This window comes from Lacerta agilis, chromosome Z (genome assembly GCF_009819535.1).
Source record: "Lacerta agilis isolate rLacAgi1 chromosome Z, rLacAgi1.pri, whole genome shotgun sequence".
Lineage (NCBI taxonomy): Eukaryota > Metazoa > Chordata > Lepidosauria > Squamata > Lacertidae > Lacerta > Lacerta agilis.
Window position 1 is genome coordinate 11,029,386 of NC_046331.1, and position 20,483 is coordinate 11,049,868.

Genomic DNA, 20,483 nt, shown 5'->3' on the forward strand with positions numbered 1-20,483 from the left:
ATACACACTTTAAAATTGCATATTCTTTCTCCTCAGTTCATTCTAAGGTGCAGCATACTTTTCTCCCCGCTTATTTTTGTTTAAAGAAAGAGATGGGGCCACGTGAGAGCGTTTCTGAGCATGTGCAGATCTCTTCCCATTTCATCACACAAGCCATTACTTCCTCCTGCTTCAGATACGTGGGATTGCCGGTGACCAGGCTGCTATTAATTTGTTTGTAAGGTGTATCATGTGTATTTATCTAAAATATTTCTTATTTAAAGCTGTTTATTCAAACATATAAGCAGACAAACACATGACATACATCTCATTTAACTAATGTAATAGGCACATTTTTATACAATTGGACCGATGAAATGTGAATCAACCTTTAGATGAATTACATATGTCTCTTGTATTGTGTTATTGTATTCTGCACCCACTTTACACTCTGCCTGGCCGATTTTATAATTACAATTATATATTAAACTTCAGTCGAGGATAACTGTTCACAGTATAAATACACACAAATACAAAACAGAGTAACAAACAAAAAAAAATAACCGTTCTCCGCAGCCTAAAAGCCTATCGATTGTTCAATAAGCCAGACGCCTGGGAGAAATGTTTTTGCCTTGAGAGCGACTGCAAAAAAAAACCCATTTCTTTTCCTCTCAAGCCCCTCTTGGTCTGTCCTAAAGCAGGACCGGCTTCCCTGTGGCGTTGAGCCATTGGTTTTGCGCTAGACTACGAATCCCAGAATGCAATGGGGTTGGGATGCACCTCAGAGCGCTGTAGGAAGAAGAGGCCGGTAGTCGTCACCAACCATACCGGAAATCAGTCTCCCGACGTCGAGTTTCGAACCTCCGGCGGAAGTGGGTTTCCTCGTTTCCGGTCTGGCTTCCCTCCCGCCGTGGGAGGGGAGGGAGAGAGAGGAAGAGAAAAGGAGGCGTTCTTGCGTCCTTCTTACTTTTAGCTTTCGCTTATTTATTTATTTATTTTAAAGGATATTCGCCCTTTTTCATCCGGAAATTCGAGGGAGTGGGTTTCCCGCTTCACCATCAGGAAGTGCCGTGTCCTCGCTTCCAGTCCTCTGTTTCTTACCTCGCACCCTCCTCTTCTTCTCTCTCTTTCTCTCTCTTTTACTATTTTCCTACCTCCCACCTTCTCCCCCGAGAAAGCTGCCCTCCCAAAATGGCGCCCCTGGACTTGGACAAGTATGTGGAGATTGCGCGACTTTGCAAGTATCTGCCCGAGAACGACCTCAAGGTAAGAGGAGGAGGGGAGGCTGGGCCTTACGAGGGGCAGGGGGCGGGTGGGGACCCCTTCCCCCTTCTCTCTCCACGTAGGGCTCTCCTTGAGCTTCCGCTTTCACGGAAGCCGCCCCAGCGCATAGCGGCAACACAGGCACCCGCTGAAACGCTTTAATCAGTGGTTCCCCAATTAGCTAATTACTGGGGATCCCTATTTTTAAAAAGCCAAGCCATGGACCCCCTACTTTTGATTTTTTAAAATAATTATATGGTAGTTACCTGTCGAAAGCATTTTTTTTGAATAAGCAAATCCCTAATAAGCAAATCATTTTAGGTATACTTAAAAAGAACTGTAAAATTTGTGATATTACAACAAAGAGCTGTGGAGGGAAACAAATTTAATTTTATTAATGTATAGTACAAATGAACAAATTATGGCATGTCTAGCCGCTACTAAACCTTAATTTTATTTATTTATTTGCTTGCTTGTTTCCTTGCCGCTCATCTGACTTGGTTGCCCCAACCACTTGGGGCGGCTCCCAACAAAACACTAAACCTAAGTGTGATGGGAGAAATCACCCTTCTTTTGCCCCCCCCCCCAAATTTCCTTCCACGTTCAGTTCAATATTGTCTACTTTTATTCTCAAATCTGGTTCAACATCAAGCCAATTTCTAGATGTTTCAAAGCTTTTTCAACTAACTTCTTATAATCAGCAAAAACCTTCACCCAGAATTGGTCCAGTCTACATTTTTTGAAAAATGATTGTAATGAATCATCACAAGTCACACCAACAAGTGCATCTTGCTCTTCTGCTGATACAGTTGTTAGTTGTTCATCATATTTTATGATGGCCTATACTTGTAATGTCTAATAAAGATTTGTCGAAGAAGAAGTAGATGTACATCACATTCAAAAGGGTTCCATAGCCATGAGTTTTCAAGATTTGGTACAGAGAAGTAATTTCTGAAGCTAGTCACTAAATCATGCAGGTGCTCAGTGGTGTAATATTTACTTCTGGTATCAATTCTTTGTCAGTAGCCTCCAGAAATGTCTCCAGTGTTGGAATATTAGTGAGGCTGCCATCTTCTCAGCTTGCCCATAACCATAATTTTTAAATCATCACCTCAATCTTACCTTCAACGTAAAAAATATTCACATCACTATCTTGGAAGCTTGTGTTGAGAGTGTTCACGTGACTTCCGGCGGCGATGCCATCGCCGGGTGGTCGAAGGCTGCTTCGGGTCTGAAGCGCCTTGTCCATCCCGGGGGTTAGGAGCCGCGCTACCGCAGCGCGCGGCTCCGGTTGGGGTGCGGGAAGAGTGTCCCGCACCCTGGGCTCCCCGGCTGCGCCCGCGGAGGCTCCGAACCCTTCCCCTGCCCCCCTGTAAAGGGGGAGTGGGGGTGAAGGGACAACGGAGCCGGGCTTACGGGGACATGCCCCAACCGGGATGCAAATGCGGCGGCAAAGCCCGCGGTGAGCGTCCAAGTTCTACCTGTGAAGAATGGAGCTAAAGGAACCCGGTGGTCGTGAGTAAATAATCTTGGCAGAAATCGTGTTTTTGGAACGATCCGGGGGGAAGGAGAAAGGCAGCCTGCCTCCCTCCCTTCGAGCCTAAGAAACTAACCAATTTGAGGGATTGCTGCCACAGAACTGGTTATATAGTATCTAAAATCGATACATGAGACTGGCAAACTTTTTTCTTGGGAAGCTAACTAGCGGAAAATATCTCTATTTAAAGTTGCGGTGTTTGCGCTCCAGCTTAGGAAAATGGCGACGAACAAAGAGACAGGAGAAGAAATATGATACCCACTTCCTCCTCCTCTGCCAGTATGCTGGGTTTCGTCCTTGAACTGGTATTGAACTCTGGACTAACAGATGAACAAAGGCTCACTGCCTTGAAGGTGGAACTAATTTACAGAAAAGTCAAAGTCTTGTGTGGGGGTCTGAAATGGAACCAACTGCCCACAGAGGAGGCTAACAAAACTTTTGACACTTTGGAAGAAAATCTTGTCAAAGAGCTGAGAGGATGGATGGAAAGATGGGAAGAAATGAATGAGCTACTTCGGAGAAGAAATTCGCTTGTTGGGGGTGGCAGCCCCAAGGCGATGTCAAGATTTGCTATATCCAGTCCCCGAGGTGTGAGCTCGGGGGCCAGGGACAGAGAATTAAGGTATTTACAAGAAGAAAAGGAATGCTACAAAGAACCGGAGAAGCTGAGAGAGGGAGAGTTGGATACCTCGGAGCTCGTGGCAAGGAGAGCTTTGGACTGTGCCTGGATCTGTGGACGTTGGGAGAGGGAAGTTGCATGGAAGTTCAGGGCTGATGCCATCAGGAGAAGAAGAATGGACAGAGGGGGTGTGGGGTGAAGTATTAAGTAAAATCTAAAGCAATCTGTTATGGTATTTTGAAATTGGAGGGTGAACACTGTCAACAATAGTTTGTTTTATTATTTGTTCGAACATGAAAAGAGATATTTCAAGTTTTTATGTTATTAGCAGCAGTTCAAAGGATAGAAGAGATAGATTTGATGAGGATGATTTGTGAGGATTTATGAGGATGTAGTATAAATGAAGTCATTTCAAGTGGTTTAAGTTTATAGATTAAGATGATTAAGATTAAGATGAAGATTAAGATGAATGTTTTACTTTATATATATAATTAAGTTTAATTTTTTTAAATGAAGAGGTTAAAAAGTAGATTATGGATATAAACTCGAAGGTGAAAAGGCAGGGGAAGTCAACTGTCAAGATTGGAAAAAGAATTTTTTTTTTTTTTTTTGAGATGTCTAATTAAGAAGAAAAATCATGGCAATTTTTGTATTAGATGTGTAATTGTATTTGTTTTGTATGTGTATAAATGTAGGTGTGGTTAAGGTTGTATGTTGTTATAAGTAAAAATGTCAATAAATTCTTATAAAAAAAAAAAAAAAGAGAGTGTTCACGTGAAACCATCTGCTAAGTAGTCTACCATACACAACTGCACAAAGTTGTTAAACTGATCACATGGAAATTTTGAATCCATCAGAAAAAGTCATACTTCATCACGTAATTCAAATAATTGCTGTAAATCTGGACCCTTCAAATGAGAGCCTTGTTTTATATAATCAGACATATATATGCTTCGTTTCACAGTGTTGTTCAAAAGAGGTACAGTGGTACCTCTGTTTAAGAACAGTCCTGTTTACAAAGAATTTGGTTTACAAACTCCGCAAAACTGGAAGTAGTGTCCTGGTTTGTGAACTTTACCTCGGTCTAAGAATGGAATCCGAATGGTGGAAGGGCACCGGCAGTAGGAGGTCCAATTAGGGAAAGCATGCCTCAGTTTAAGTACGGTTTTGGTTTAAGAATGGACTTCCGAAATAGATTAAGTTTGTAAACCAAGATACCACTGTACTGTGTTGATTTCCTAAGCTGCAGATTCGCCAAGTACTCATTTGCATATAGCTGGCTCTATAGTATGAGCCTTTCCTGCTTTGGCAATGATTTTTGCCACATCGTAAGAAGCTAAGGTTGATTCTCCTGAGTGGTCACACCAGAGTTTTTTCAATGGCTTTTTGCCCCTTCTTCAACTGCAAGTTTGATCTTGGGGGGGAAAACTATTGGTTAGTTTTTTTGTAGTGCCTGTGTTTTGTCTCCAAATGGCATTGAAGCGTAGCAGGCTTCATAGATTCATAAGCCAGAAGATAGTCATCATTGTACTTACGGATTTTTGTTTTTTTCTGTGATTGAGATATAACACTAGTAGATGCACTGACGCAAGGCATACTAGAAGTATCCACAGAATTAATAGTACTAATGGATGACACCACCTGAGTCTTTTGTTTCCTGCTCTGTAGCACTTCTTGGTCTTTTCAAAGATCCCATCTTCTACCATGAAAACAGGTTGTTTTTCTGTAAAAAGTTACACAAAACATATTGTTACAAAAGCTGGGTGCCTCCCACTCTCTGCTGAGCCAGCCTTCCCAAAATCGCTCTTTCTTTCCCTTTCTTTGACAATGGGCTCAGGGTTGGACATGAGTGCGAGAGCCAAGTGGGAACTTGAACCCAGTTATCCTCAGCTGTTGGCCAAAGAGTGGATTATTTTTGGCCCTCCAGACAATGCTGGACTACAGCTCCCTTCAGTTCAGAGCATTGGATGTGTGGATAGCAGGGTGGCATCCAGGAACCTCTAGAAGACCATACATTCCCCACCCCCAGCCTAGCTACCGCTAGCTACCAAACTATGCTATTTGGCAGTTAGTTCTGTTATCTAGATTGTGGTGCTGATAATGCCAAGATTGTGGGTTCGATCCCCATATGGGCCACCTGCATGTTCTTCCATTGCAGGGGGTTGAACTAGATGACCCTTGGGGTTACCTTCCAACTCTTCAATCTAATCAATATTTTGTGGTACAGTCCTATATCTCTTTGCTCAGTGAGGTTTATTCAGATGTACCGGTAAGTGACTTTAGAAAGACCCAAAGCTTTGGCTAAGATCAAGTGTAGTGTAGTGTAGTGTAGTGTAGTGGAGGGCAGTAAGGGGCTCTTGCTCCTTTCATCAATTGATAAAAGGATTTTGCAGCAGTTGAAGCTTTTATTTCCTCTGTGTAGAAAGTGTCACCAGTCAACATTACCTCTTCAAAAAAATTTCCTCTGATGGGATTAGCTGAGAAGCTGCAAACTGTCCCCCTCCTCATCTTTAGAGTATCAAGGCAGTGACTGACAGGGATCTGTGGATTTCTTTTTCTTTGAGTGGGAGTTTGGTGGCAGGTTGCCTGGCAGCCAACTCCAGGAAATGGGCTTGTAGTTAATATTGTGTTGTATGTTTGCTGCTTGGGATTAGGTTGTGTGTGTGTGTGTGTGTGTGTGTGTGTTTTACGTCTTTGTGTGATCCCTTTGTGTTGGGTACTTTGAGTTGTTGTTGTTCAGTCGTTCAGTCGTGTCCGACTCTTTGTGACCCCATGGACCAGAGCACGCCAGGCATGCCTATCCTTCACTGCCTCTCGCAGTTTGGCCAAACTCATGTTAGTAGCTTCGAGAACACTGTCCTACTTTGAGTAGGGTGTATTTTTTCTTTCTTTCATGATACCTTCTCTTATCCACTTTATGGTAGCTAAAAAGCTATACTAACATACTGTGTGCTCTAAGAAAACTCTTCTCAGGGTTGCTTGACAAATTTGCATTGGAGCAGGGCATATTGGTAGAAAGATATAAAATAGTTGTGGATTTTATTTTGGACTATCACGGAAACACTGTTCCCATATTGTGAAGCCATTGTTTTCGAGAGGTCAATTTATGTTTCATCTACTGTTATCTTCCTTCTGCCACCTATTGAATTTTGAGAGTTCTGAGAAAAGTAGATAAAATCTGGGGTAACTGGATCTTACACAGAACAGAAGCCTTTAATTAACAGGAAATAAAATCACAGTTGGATTAATTGCTGAGATGTGTGACCTAATTTCCTAGAGAAAGTAAGAGTTTCCACCAGGTAAACTGGAAGGACAGTTTTGTTATTTACAAACTACAGTTGCCTAGATGGTTGGACAGTGTTCTCGAAGCTACTAACATGAGTTTGACCAAACTGCGGGAGGCAGTGGAAGACAGGAGTGCCTGGTGTGCTCTGGTCCATAGGGTTACGAAGAGTCGGACATGACTAAACAACAACAACACAGTTGTCTATAGACAGTTGCTTAAAGTTCCTGTGGGTTAGTAACTTCAATGTACATGTTTACAAAGCTGGCCTTTTCATGAGTTTCCGGTTTGACATGTTCATACACCTTGTTAGCTGGCTATGTGCCATTGTGATGACCATAATGCAGAGAAATCTTGTATTAATGACCAAAATTCACTCTCTCTTTGTAGCGCTTGTGTGACTACGTTTGTGACCTTCTTCTAGAAGAATCTAATGTGCAGCCAGTGTCTACACCAGTTACAGTCTGCGGCGACATACATGGACAGGTGGAGTTTCATATGGACTGTTCCTTTGATGCTATAACCTCCAATAATAAAGGATTGACACTTGCAAACAATCTTTTGCATTGTAAAAGAATGTGCAAGTATTCGCTAGGGGGACATGGAAACGGCAATGCAACATAACATCCCTCCCTTTTTATACCTTGAAAGAAAATGTTTTTGTTGTTATTTGTTCATAACGATAATGCTATACATTCCACAAAATTCAGAAGTGACGGTTGAGTGTACTCAAGAGCAAGGTGTGTTAATTTTCTGGAAGTAAACATGATCTATTCATTTCTTTCCCCCTCCAAACAAGTAAGCCAGCTTTGCAGAATAGGGACTCAGGTATATAGCTGCAAATGAATTATTTTAAGTGTGTTGCAAAGACAGGAGATGGCAATGGTGAGCTATGGCAAATTCATTATATTTTTCAAAACTTTTTTTAAAAAAGCATTATCACAGCGTTTTTTATATGTGTGTAGATTCCACCTGCGTCGACTCTTTGAATCTTTTTTTGAATAACCAGGCTACCTAGTTTCATTGGTTTTGGTTCTTGGCCTTTAGACTGCAGTTAATTGAACTGCTTAACATTAACAGGAGTATTATCCCTGAAGCCTCTAATACAGAAGTAATTCTGTTCAAAGGTTATGGACATTGTGCCCAGAGGAAGCTTGCAGGATTAAATCAAGGGCTTCCTTTAGATCAGCACTCTTATAGTAAAACCAATGGTGCTCCTTATGATTTGCATTGCAAGATTTAAAAAAATAGAGAAACAGAGTCCTTGCAATGATGCCGTGTTACAAAGTTATGGCAGTATTTCATTGTGGGTGGTGCATCTACAGTGCTTGAGAAGTGATAGTCTAGGTGTACTTTGCAAGAACTAAATGTTGGTCAAGAGAGGGCATGGTAGGGAGAGCATCACTTAGTGATGCGTGGAATACTTATTTCCTCCCAATGCACCATTGAAACCATAAAACAAATATTAACATTAGTTTTTGAAATGAGTACCAAGGCCCATAATTAAAACAGAACACAGAATATTTATCAGGAATAGTTCAGATGTTGTCTGCCTTGCACTGATTCAGCATCAAACAGTTTAAGTAACCCCAGGATCAAGCTAGTAGTAGCGTTTTAGCTGTTTGAATGTGGGATTCTAACACTTGAACATCCCCTAACACACCTATGTCTATCCAGCCTGTGCCTTTTCTTCAGATGCCTTTCAGAACCACCTTTTTTTAAAAAAAAAACAAAAAACAAAAGGTTCATAACTTTGGGGGAGTTTTAAGTCATTTGGGTTTAACACAGAATTTGAAAAAAAAAATCAGAGTTTAAAAAAACAATTTTTTTTACAAACATACTTGTTTACATTAAACCATAGTCTATATCAGTACCTTTATGGGGTACCCTGAACCCCCTGACTTCCCCCCACCCCTCCCTTGGCTTCCAGAATTTATCTTCCTTTTTTAAGCTCCATCTAATTACATTTATCCAAATTATTATACTTCATTTTTATCCTTTGTCATTTTAAATTACAAGTGCTATATCAGTTTTTAGAATTTTACAGTGTTCTTTAATATATTCGATAAAGTTATGCCATTCTTTGTTGAATTTGTTATCGTCTTGGTTTATTACAGAATGTTAATGATACAAACCTTCCCTCCTTTTGTTCTTGTGTTCCAGTTTTATGATTTATGTGAATTGTTCAGAACTGGAGGTCAGGTTCCTGACACAAACTATATATTTATGGTATGTACAAATTAAAATCGAAAAATAGCTAGCAAGTTTTTTAATGTAGTACATCCATGACTTGGTAAAGCAGGGACTGTGTGTATGTTTTAATTTGGGTCCTGTTTCCTTGCTGGCTGTGTCTTGCCTCTGCTCCCCCCCCCCCCTTTACCATCTCAGAAAATATAATCTAATTAATGAAGGCTTGGATTGAAGTGCTTGATTGCTCACGTTCCTGAAATTTCAAACCTTTGCTCAGCACTGTGCAAAACTGGTAGAAGTAGAAAATGGTTCAAATTCTTTTCAGGGCAACGAGAAAGAGATTTGTTTGTTTGTTTGTTTGTGAGGTCGGGCTCCAGACCTCATCATGGGACTGAAACTGCCTTGGTCGCACTGGTTGATGATCTCCGGCGGGCTAGGGACAAAGGTGAGAACTGTTTTCTACTTCTGCTGGATCTCTCAGCAGCTTTTGACACCATTGACCATAACATCCTTCTGGACCGTCTAGAGGGATTGGGAGCTGGGGGCACTGTTATACAGTGGTTCCGCTCCTTCCTCCTGGGCCGTGTTCAGAAAGTGGTGGTGGGGTGTTCAGACCCCTGGGCTCTCACTTGCAGGGTACCTCAGGGTTCTGTCCTCTCCCCCATGCTTTTCAACATCTATATGGAGCTGCTGGGAGAGATCATCAGGGGGTTTGGACTGGGTGTTCATCAGTATGTGGATGATACCCAGCTCTACCTCTCTTTCAAATCAGAACCAGTGAAGGCGGTGAAGGTCCTGTGTGAGTGTCTGGAGGCGGTTGGGGGATGGATGGCGGCTAACAGATTGAGGTTGGATCCTGACAAGACAGAAGAACTGTTTTTGGGGGACAGGAGGCGGGCAGGTGTGGAGGACTCCCTGGTCCTGAATGGGATAACTGTGCCCCTGAAGGACCAGGTGCGTAGCCTGGGAGTCATTCTGGACTCAAAGCTGTCCATGGAGGTGCAGGTCAATTCTGTATCCAGGGCAGCAGTCTACCAGCTCTATCTGGTATGTAGGCTGAGACCCTACCTGCCCGCAGACTGTCTCGCCAGAGTGGTGCATGCTCTAGTTATCTCTCACTTGGATTACTGCAATGCGGTCTATGCAGGGCTGCCTTTGAAGGTGACCCGGAAACTACAACTAATCCAGAATGCGGCAGCTAGACCAGTGACTGGGAGCGGTCACCAGGTCTTGAAAGACCTACATTGGCTCCCAGTACGTTTCTGAGCACAATTCAAAGTGTTGGTGCTGACCTTTAAAGCCCTAAATGGCCTCAGTCCAGTATACCTGAAGGAACGTCTCCACCCCCATCGTTCTGCCCAGACACTGAGGTCCAGTGCCAAGGGCCTTCTGGCGGTTCCCTCACTGCAAGAAGCCAAATTACAGGGAACCAGACAGAGGGCCTTCTCAGTAGTGGCACCCGCCCTGTGGAACGCCCTCCCACCAGATGTCAAAGAAAAAAACAACTGCCAGACTTTTAGAAGACACCTGAAGGCAGCCCTGTTTAGGGAGGCTTTTAATGTTTAATGTAGATTATTGTATTTTAATGTTCTGTTGGAAGCCACCCAGAGTGGCTGGGGGAAACCCAGCCAGATGGGTGGGGTATAAATTTATTATTATTATTATTATTATTATTATTATCTTATTATTATTGATGCAGCTTTCATTCTTGTGGGAATTCCTACTTTACATGAATCTGTTACTTGAGATAGGAGAGGTTCTGAATCTGAATAGAACATTTGAAATGTATTTTATATGAGCCATAGTAGAAGGGCAGAGGTTGTGGTTTTCTGCAAGTAGTTTTTTTAACAGTTATGATCCTAGAACTTGGGAGGGGCCATAGCTCAGGGATAGGATAGAATAATTTTATTGTCATTGTCCAATGCAGGGTTAGAGCACATGCTTAATACATCAAAGGTCCTAAATCAGAATTAAAATTTGCTCATGCCACACAGATTTTTTTATTGAAAAGAAATATATTGGAAAACAAATAGAAATAACTCCTAGCAGTGCCTTGTTTATAACATAGAACACAACTACTTTATATCCAGAAAGTATAAAACAATGCCGCTACATAAGAACGCGAATCATTCCCAAAATATACCGGTAATTATAAACAAGGCTTATAGTACCTTAAGTACCTTATGGTACCTTAATACAAACTCATTGAGAGGTATGAGCTTTCTTTTGCTGGGTAATCTTATTTATATTAGGTCTAATTTGAGACAAACTCTCATCTCAGCAGAGAATCCTTTATCTTTTATGTTCTTTCATATTTGTCAGAGTTGAAAATCCCTGTTCACAACAATATGTCAAGGAGAACTGTAAAGGAATAGTCAATACTATTCTCCAGCATGATTGTGGATCTCAGTTAGGATTGTCCTCAGTATCACTTGATGCTCTTGCTCTTGCTATCCATATCCTGCAACTAAAATAAAATATTTTCATGCTATACTAACTATACTATGCTACACAGCACTGAAATGTTTAGGTGTTTCTTTGTCCTTCAGTCTACCTGCCACACCAGTGTGGCGCACCACACCCTTTGAGAACTAATGTCCTAGATTCAATCATTGTCATCCCCTGTTACCATTCATTATTTAAATTCATTGCCCCCCCTTCACCAGCAGGCCCTAGGACAGCAAGTCAAAATTCAGAATTAAAAACAGTTAAAACAGATTAGGGTCACAGAAATAGAACAAGTCCCAAAAATGCACATTTCGGTTGTCAAACACCAAGGTAAAGAAGTGTTCAACACTCACTGAAAACTGTATGGTGAATAAGCCAAATGCACCTCTCTGGGGAATAGGCCTGGGCGATTTTGTGATAGATCGTTGAAAACCAGTTTGAAATCTACATGACAACTGGTTCAAAATATTTGCCCTGATGATAAACCATATGAAGCCAAGCCAGAATGCTTTTGTCTGTTGTTCTGCTGGATCAGCTCTCCCCTGCCTTCTGCAGGGGGCAGCAAACCACAGAGCAGCCGTAGACTGAGAACTTTCCTCTGGCGCCACTGCCATAAATTTTGCTTCTAGGAAGGCTGCTGGGTGCTGGGATCTGCATTCTCCCATGGGGTTACTCCGAGTTTAGAAAATAAATAAATCTTGCACCACTTAAGCCTCTTCCCCCCCCCGAGTTTCCTGCTTTTTTTCTTTCTCCACACCCCACATGTGTGTGTCTGCTTTCCCTTGCTCTCTTGCTCTGTGTGCTTACTTGTGCCTCCCCCCTTGTTCTGCCTGCCTGCATGTGCCTTTGAGGAAGCCCCTACACCCCACGTGAGCTGAAGTGGTATGGGGGCTTGCTCATCTGTAGGGCTGGGCAATGTATCTCAGCTGCTTCTTCCTCGCCTAAGGTGGGGAGGAAGAAGCAGCCAAGATACATTTCAGACATTGTGATATATTATTATATTGCAGTATTTAGCTGCTGATACATCACAATGCTGAAAACCAGATATTGCCCAGTCCTATTGGGAAGGAAATTCCACAATTTGGGGGCTGCCCCAGTTTTAAAAAAAGTAACTTGGTCTACTGACTCCTCTGAAGCGGATTACTTGTTTTTATAATAGCATGTAAGCTGTTTTACTACCCCCCCTTTCTTTTTTCTTTAATTGTATAATTATGTTGCTGTGTTGTGCCCTGGGACCTTAAAGGCAAAGTGTGGATGAACAGTCATCTATCTCTATCTATCTATCTATCTATCTATCTATCTATCTATCTATCTATCTATCTCTATCCAACTATCTCTATCTATCTATCTATCATCTATCTAAAAGCATATACCTCTGGAAGCAGAGGCTAGCAGCCCAGTCCTATGCATGTTTAGTCTGATACAAGTGCCTCAGAGTTCAAGTGCATGTTACATTGCAGCCTGAGTGTCTCATGTCATGCAGTATAGTAAAACATTGTTTAACTTTTCAGGGTGACTTTGTAGACAGAGGCTATTATAGCCTTGAGACGTTTACCTATCTTCTTGCCCTTAAAGCAAAATGGCCTGATCGCATCACACTTTTACGTGGGAATCATGAGAGCAGACAGATAACTCAAGTGTATGGATTTTATGGTAAGTTCTCTTCCTACCCTACCTTCAGTTTCACAGTTATAATCAACATAAGCCTGTGATGAGTTGGCTTGTCCTCTTAGAAGCTGTAGAACAAGGGTGTTGAGCCTCTGGCTCAGGGGCCAGATGTGGCTTCCAAGCCTCTCATGTTTGGATCTTAAGACTCACCCCAGGCCATCCAGCTCACCTTCCCTGCTTCACATCCTTATTGAGTCTTCTTGCCTGTCCTTTAATGCTAACAGTAACTCTTGCTTGCCTGGATGGAGGATAGAGAGGGGTAGAGGGGTATGTTAATGTGTGCAAAAACTAGCCTCCTGTACAAAAGTAAACAAACGAAACAACCTTAATTGCTCCACCTACTTTTGCCTCTGATTACACCCATTACTAGCACTTTGCCAGGTGTGAATGCGATCCTTGGGCTGAAAAAGCCCCTGACCCTTCCTGTAGAGTTTGGTACATTTTTAGAGGAATCGTGAGCAAGGGGTTTGTCGTTAAAACAAGCATAAGCTTCTGCTTTATAATGTAGGAAGCCGTCCTTAGAATCTTGGAGTGATGCGTAGTGCTATGATCTAGAAATAGAGATTCTGTGTTAATTTTCCTCACAATATATTTTGAAGTGCATCCACCCACCCAAAGAATCCTGGGAACTGTTGTTTGTTAAGGCTGCTGAGAATTGCTGTTCTGAGGAGTAAACTATAGTTCCCAGGATTTTTTTTTTTGGGGGGGGGAACAGTGCTTTTAAAATATGTTGTGTCTTTGATATGGACAACTGATTGGACTTGTATCTGCAACTGTGTGTGTGAAGGAAGAATATGGCTTACTTAGATTTGTCTAAAGGAGTATTGGACTCGAAATGGAGCAGGTTGTTTGTGGGCATGCTGAGTGATGCTGGGCATGCAATACTCTTTAATTTACTTTTTGAAAAAGAAATATCTGTCAAAGTCTCACATTTGATGTAAAAACCATGTCCATCTGCTCATTGAGCATTTCTTTCTCCATGATAGATTTAAATGATTACACATTTTTTTCAAGTTTTTCAAGAAATGTGAACCAGTTAGGATAAAACTTTTAAAGGAGTTAAATCTGTTTTATAAGGTTGTTGTGATTATAATGAATATTGGATGCAACCCAAATTAAATAACTGATTAGGTGAACAGATAATGCTGGGTTTTCAGTCAACATGGGAGCTCCTATCTCCACTGTTGTTCCTACAACCTGTCTAGTTTAGTTAGTCTGAGAAATTATAATCACTAAAATATTATTCTCTTCATCTCTTTCCCCTGCTTCTTTCTCCAATAGATGAATGCCAAACCAAATATGGTAATGCTAATGCCTGGAGATACTGCACCAAAGTTTTTGACATGCTCACAGTAGCAGCGGTAAGGGTTTCTTTTAAGTGAATAACAAGTGACTTTCTGTCTCTGTTTCTCTAATTATACATTCACCAAAGGTTTTTTTTTCTTAATTTCAGGATTGTGGTCCTAATAACATCTTTACCTCCTGTCTTTTCCCCCTTCAAGTTAATAGATGAGCAAATCCTCTGTGTACATGGGGGCCTGTCTCCAGACATAAAAACACTGGACCAGATTCGGACCATCGAGCGCAACCAAGAGATCCCACACAAAGGAGCTTTTTGCGACCTTGTTTGGTCTGACCCAGAAGATGTGGACACATGGGCCATAAGTCCCCGAGGTGCAGGCTGGCTGTTTGGGGCAAAAGTCACAAATGAGGTAAGAAAACCCAGTTTACCAACCATGTCTCTGGCAGTGACTCTGGCCTGCAATCAAAGTGTTGCCTGAGAAAGAGAAATGATGGGGAGTTTAAGACTGTGTTTGCCTCAGAGAACAGGTTTGCATTTTGGGAACAGTTTTGTTTTATGATTCTGTTTTTGCTTCACACAACTGTTGCATTTGATATCCTGTTACTTGCACGAGACAAGTTAAGACTGGGCGTGCCCATTCCATCTTATTCATGTTGTTGGGGGGTACAAGTGCTAATAGTACTATTTTATTATATCCCACCTGTTCTCCAAAGAGGTTAAGGTGACTGACATATGTGGTTCTTCCCCTCCTGATTTAATCCCCACCACAACCCTATGAGGTAGGTTAAGTTGAGAGGCTGTGACCCACCCAAAGACACCCAGTGAGCTTCATGGCTGAGTGGGTATTCAAACTCTGATCTTCTAGGTTCTCTTCCAACACACTGCTCTATATTGCAAATCTTGTGTTTGGGGATATTTTATTGGAAAGTACGACACTGGTGTAGGATGTCTGGATACAGTAATAAAAATGGTTGCACTTCATGTTATTTCATATTGAAAATGCCTTAGTGCTGTGTCACTGCCGCCTGGTTTGGTTAACATATTCTTAAAGATTGTGTTAGGCTTTCAGGATCACATTTTAGAAGCATCAACTCTTAAGGAGAAACTGAGAGTTCAAGGGGAGGAGAGAATATTTGAAAGGAGACTTTAGTATTTGCCCAAGAGAAAGAACATCGCCTCCTTCTGCTCTGTGTCTTTGTGCTGGCCTTCTGAAGTGTTGCCATGGCTCCTTGTCAGTGGGATAGAATGTGTGTGTGCATGTGTGTGTGTGCGCACTACCTCCAACATTTTTACCATAAATATTTTCCTTAACTTCCTTATTTCTTTGTTTACACCTTAGTTTGTCCATATCAACAACTTAAAGCTCATCTGCCGAGCCCACCAGCTGGTGCACGAAGGTTATAAATTTATGTTTGATGAGAAGTTGGTCACAGTGTGGTCTGCTCCGAACTACTGCTATCGCTGTGGAAATATTGCCTCAATCATGGTATTTAAAGATGTAAATACAAGGGAACCAAAGCTCTTCCGTGCAGTTCCAGACTCAGAACGTGTGATCCCCCCAAGAACAACCACACCGTATTTCCTCTGAGATGTGGCTTTGCCCTTTTCTTTTGTGACATACCCTTTTAGCACTTTGCTGCTGAAATGCTGCCTCTTGCCTTTTATATTCTTAAATTATCTAAATGTGTTGTATATTGTCAATAGGGATGCATATTTAAATCTCTCTCCCTCCTCTTATCCCTACCCTACCTTACTTGCCAGCTTTTGAAATGTCTCAGAGCACCTACCTACCTACCTGTTTTGTAGTACTTGTGATTTTTTTTTTATAGTTCGGTTCTTTTTTCAAAATAGGGACATGCATTTTCCCTTTAAACAAATAAATCTATAAACAGCAAAACATCAGAACTAGTCTGATCTTTTATTCAGGGGGCTGACTTTGGAGAGGCTATTTTTTAAATAAGCTCTTAAAAAATTTCAGCAGCAAAGTTTTATTTGGTGTGCATGATGGGACTGTCCAAGCCCTGCTAGTGAGTACATTTCCAAGATGTAAAAAAAATGTCCTGGTTTATATTTTGTTTTAAGTCAGCATAAATAAATGGTGTTAATGGCTGCCCCTGATCTCCCTCCACCCGTTGCTTTATTTTTTTAGGATTTAAACTAAAGTGCAAAGCCTCGTATAGGTAAAGGAATTTGTACAGTGAAATAATTGTTCTGATTTTTCTCAGATACTTTGTCTTTTTAATAAAGTCATAACCCAGTCTCTAGGTTAAGCATTCAAAATAAAGCCCTACATTGTTGATGTGAATTCATGTCTCTTCATTCTCCCCACTCTTTTTTCACAAAGAAATCTCACATGTTTGGTTATGGTTTTACCAAGTACTTTGTCTCATAAACACATTGTTTTGAACTCTGGAAGCTCAAACAGCCAGCACATCTGTATACATTTGGGCCAAACCATGACCCTTCCTGATAAGACTTTGTAAGGCCCTGCTAGCTTTGCATAGGTCTAATCAATTCTATTCCCTAATGCAACAACAGTAGAAATACTTACAGAGTTCAAGTTTGATTGGTAGAATGTTTGGATTCTGCTAATACAGGACCTCTTTTTCCTCAGCTAAATGATTTCCACGTAGCAGCCCCTGATTTTGAGGTGTGTTGGAGCTATCAGCTGTACAAGAAAGTAAGCAACTTTTAATAAGAAAAAGTGATTCCTAGGCATTTGTGTTCCTAGATGTTTTAAATTATTTGGCCCACAGAAGGATCTGACTTGGTTGCATAATATGTACAGTAGTAATATTATGCAACCAAGTCAGACCCTTCTGTGGGCCATATAATTTAAAACATTTAGGGGTTATAAAACTACTGTATTTTTCACGACATAAGACACACCTGAACATAAGACGCACCTAGATTAGATTAAGAGGAGAAAAGGGGGAGAAACCCTGTTTTTTTGAGGATCAGCTAAAAAGTTGTGCAGCTTCTTTTGCAAAGGGAAAAGCCTCATGGGGATCAGCTCACAGTTGTGAAGCTTCTTTTGCAAAGAGAAAAAGGCCCGTTTTTATAGGGTTCAACTCAGAGTTCTGCAGCTTCTTTAGGAAAGGAAAGGGAGCTGTTTCTACAGTTTCCAGACAGATAATCTAATCGGCCAGTCACATGTCGCTGGGGGGAAAAAACAACCTCCGCCTGCAGAACATTCAACAATGGAGGCCTGGGCAAGGGGGCGGGGCCATAAAGGGAGCCTTATCTCCCCCCCTATCGCTTGCTGATCAGCTGTTCAGCGGCTTCCTTTCAACACCCCCTTCTCTCTTTGTAAAAAAGGGGGGGAAGCATGATCCGCTTTTGGCCCCTGGGCAATTCGGCTCCAGGGACCACGCATTCGCTCCATAAGATGCACAGACATTTCCCCTTACTTTTTAGGAGGAAAAACTGCATCTTACGGAGCGAAAAATATGGTAAGTTGTTATATAATTGAATGAGTTGAACTACTGAAAGGCAATGAGACTTGCATCATGCATGCTTAATACAAGCATTAGATGCATTAATGTCAGTTCACCTGTCCCATCTAAGTAAAGGGCCCTCTTTTCATCTGATGTAAATTTCAGCTTTGGAGTGTGGCTGGTACTGTTATCTAGTACATAAACTGTTCCCTTGACACTGCCTTTTAAACAGGTATTTCTGATATACCAAAATGCTTGCTTCCAGGCACCACAATACAACTGGGTTGCTTTCATTTGGAGAGCTTGTCTAAAACATTTGGTAGAAACACTTGTATGCTGGAGTTTGCTTTTGTTTCAATTCTGTGCTTTTTGCTCCACACTTTTTGGATTTCCAAGTTCCTCCTTGTTAATAGCCCTTCCTGGTATCACATTAGTAGATATAAATATAAATATTCACTTTATATTGCTTTTACAAATCTTTTTCAAATGACAAAGTTACCTTAGCTACACCAAATCCACTAATTCTACAAATGTGGTCAAGCTATTTTTGCAGATGGACCAACTCTCTCACAAGTCGGTTTTTATGGTTGCCTTGACCACTGCCTCCTGTTTATGTGTGTGACCTTTTGCTTCTCTGCTGTACTTTGCAGCTTGCCTCTCATCAACACTGATGAGCTAATAGCTGTGGAAAATATCTATGACTTCCGCTTAAGTGAACAATTCAGTATATGAGACAGTGATGAGATATTGATTCTGGTAACAAGGATGCATGGCTATGTGCTTATAGGACCTATCCATAGCTTCTTAACAGTAGAACCCTGCTCTGCATTGTGGACTGCTGTTTTAATCTTATTCCCTGTGTCAATATATTTTAAAATTTATTTAAAAGCCTTTTTTAAACTGCTAAATATTTTAACATCTCTTTATGTGGTGTACAAAAATACAACAATAATAAAACAGTATCCTAAAAACAGCTGTATCCAAAGTTAGCTCTTTAAAACCCATTGAAATTAATCAATGTGGGTTCCTTAATTTCAGTGTGTCTTGGAATCATAAAATTGTAGAATCAGAATAGAAGACCCTGGTGGTCATCTAGTCCAACTCTGCAATGCGGTAATCTCAGCTAGATTATACTTGGCAAACTCTTAGAAACCTCTAAGGAAGGAGAGTCCACCACTTCTCATGGGAGTCTGTTCCACTGTTCATTAGCTCTTACTCTCAGAAGGGTATTCCTGATGTTCAGATGAAATCTCCTTTCTTGCAACTTGAATCCATTGGTTCATGCCCTAGACACGAGCAGGATAAAACAAGCTTCCTCTACATGACAGTCCTTCAGCTATTTGAAGATGGCCATCATATCTCCTCTCAGTTTCCTCTTTACCAGGCTAAACATACCCATTTCCCTAATCTATTAGGTTTGGTTCATCTTCCTCTGCACACACTCAGATTGTTAATACCCTTTTTTAATTGTGGTTCCCAGAACTGGTCACAGTACTCCAGATGTGGTCTGACTTCCCTTGATTGGACACTACTGTTGATGCAGCTTAGAATCACATTAGCTTGATTTGCTGCTGCATCACACTGCTGACTCATGTTAAACTTGTGGTTTACTAAGACCCCTAGATCCTATTCACAGATACTGCTAGTAAGCCAGGTGTCCTCCATCTTATATTTGTGCAGTTGGTTCTTCCTGCCTAAGTTTAGAACCTTACATATGTTCCTATTGAAACTGATTTGTTAATTTGGGCCCAGTTCTCCAATCTGTTAAGGTTGTTTATAAAGATGTTGAAAAAGAATGGGTCCAGGACAGAACCCTGTAGTACCCAATTTAACATTTTTCCAGGATGATGAGGAAATGTCAGTGAGCATTCTTTGGTTTCAGTCAATCAACCAGCTACAAATACACCTAACAGTTACCTTGTACAGTCCACATTTTACCAGCTTCACAAGAATATCATGGGGGACTTTGTCAAAACACTTACTGAAATCAAGATAAATTATGTTCACAACATCCCCATGAAACACCAAGCTTGTAACTACAGTGGACCTTCCAGATATGAATTAAATTTGTTCCAGGGGTCCATCCGCAACCCGAAAAGTCTGTAGGCAGAGATGCTGCTTCTGCACATGGACGTGGCACACAGAGTGCTTCTGCACATGCACGTGCGGCGAAACCCGGAAGTATACACTTCTGGGTTTGCCGCGTTCGTAACCTGAAAGTTACGTATCCAGAGTGGTACGTAACTAGAGGGTCCACTGTATATATAAAAAATAGATTTGTATCGCATGAGTTGTTTTGAGAAATTCATGCTGGGTCTTAGTAATCACAGCACCCTTTTCTAGGTGCTCATAGATTGACCATACAGTCATACCTCCGCGAATGTCCTCCCCCTCGATCGTCCATTTCGGCAGACATCCGAGGCAAACCCAGAAGTACCGGAACAGGTTACTTTCAGGTTTGCAGCTTCGTGCATGTGCAGAAGTGCTAAATCACTCCCCGCGCATGCACAGAAGGACGCTATGTCGAGTGCCTCTTTTGTCGAGCGTCCGGAGCTCCGGATCCTGGATGCTCAACGAGGTACCACTGTATAATTAATTATCTGTTGTAGGACCTTTCCTGGTATTGACGTCAAGCTGACTGGTTGGCAGTTACAGTACCTGGGACTTATCCCCCCCCCTTTTTTTAAGATTGAGACATTTGCCCTCCAGTCTGCAGGGACCTCACCTGTTCTCCAAGAGTTCTCACAGATTATAGA

At 41.5% G+C, this 20,483-nt stretch overlaps 1 protein-coding gene across 1 annotated transcript; it reads left to right on the forward strand.

Moving 5' to 3' along the window:
• The first annotated feature begins 886 nt into the window (after positions 1 to 886).
• On the forward strand, positions 887 to 16,027 carry PPP6C (protein phosphatase 6 catalytic subunit). Its single transcript, XM_033137501.1, has 7 exons — positions 887 to 1,245; positions 7,072 to 7,167; positions 8,845 to 8,910; positions 12,831 to 12,972; positions 14,269 to 14,348; positions 14,490 to 14,699; positions 15,630 to 16,027. Exons 1-7 carry the CDS (start codon positions 1,171 to 1,173, stop codon positions 15,876 to 15,878), a joined length of 918 nt encoding a protein of 305 aa, XP_032993392.1. The 5' UTR covers positions 887 to 1,170; the 3' UTR covers positions 15,879 to 16,027.
• The last annotated feature ends 4,456 nt before the right edge of the window (positions 16,028 to 20,483 follow it).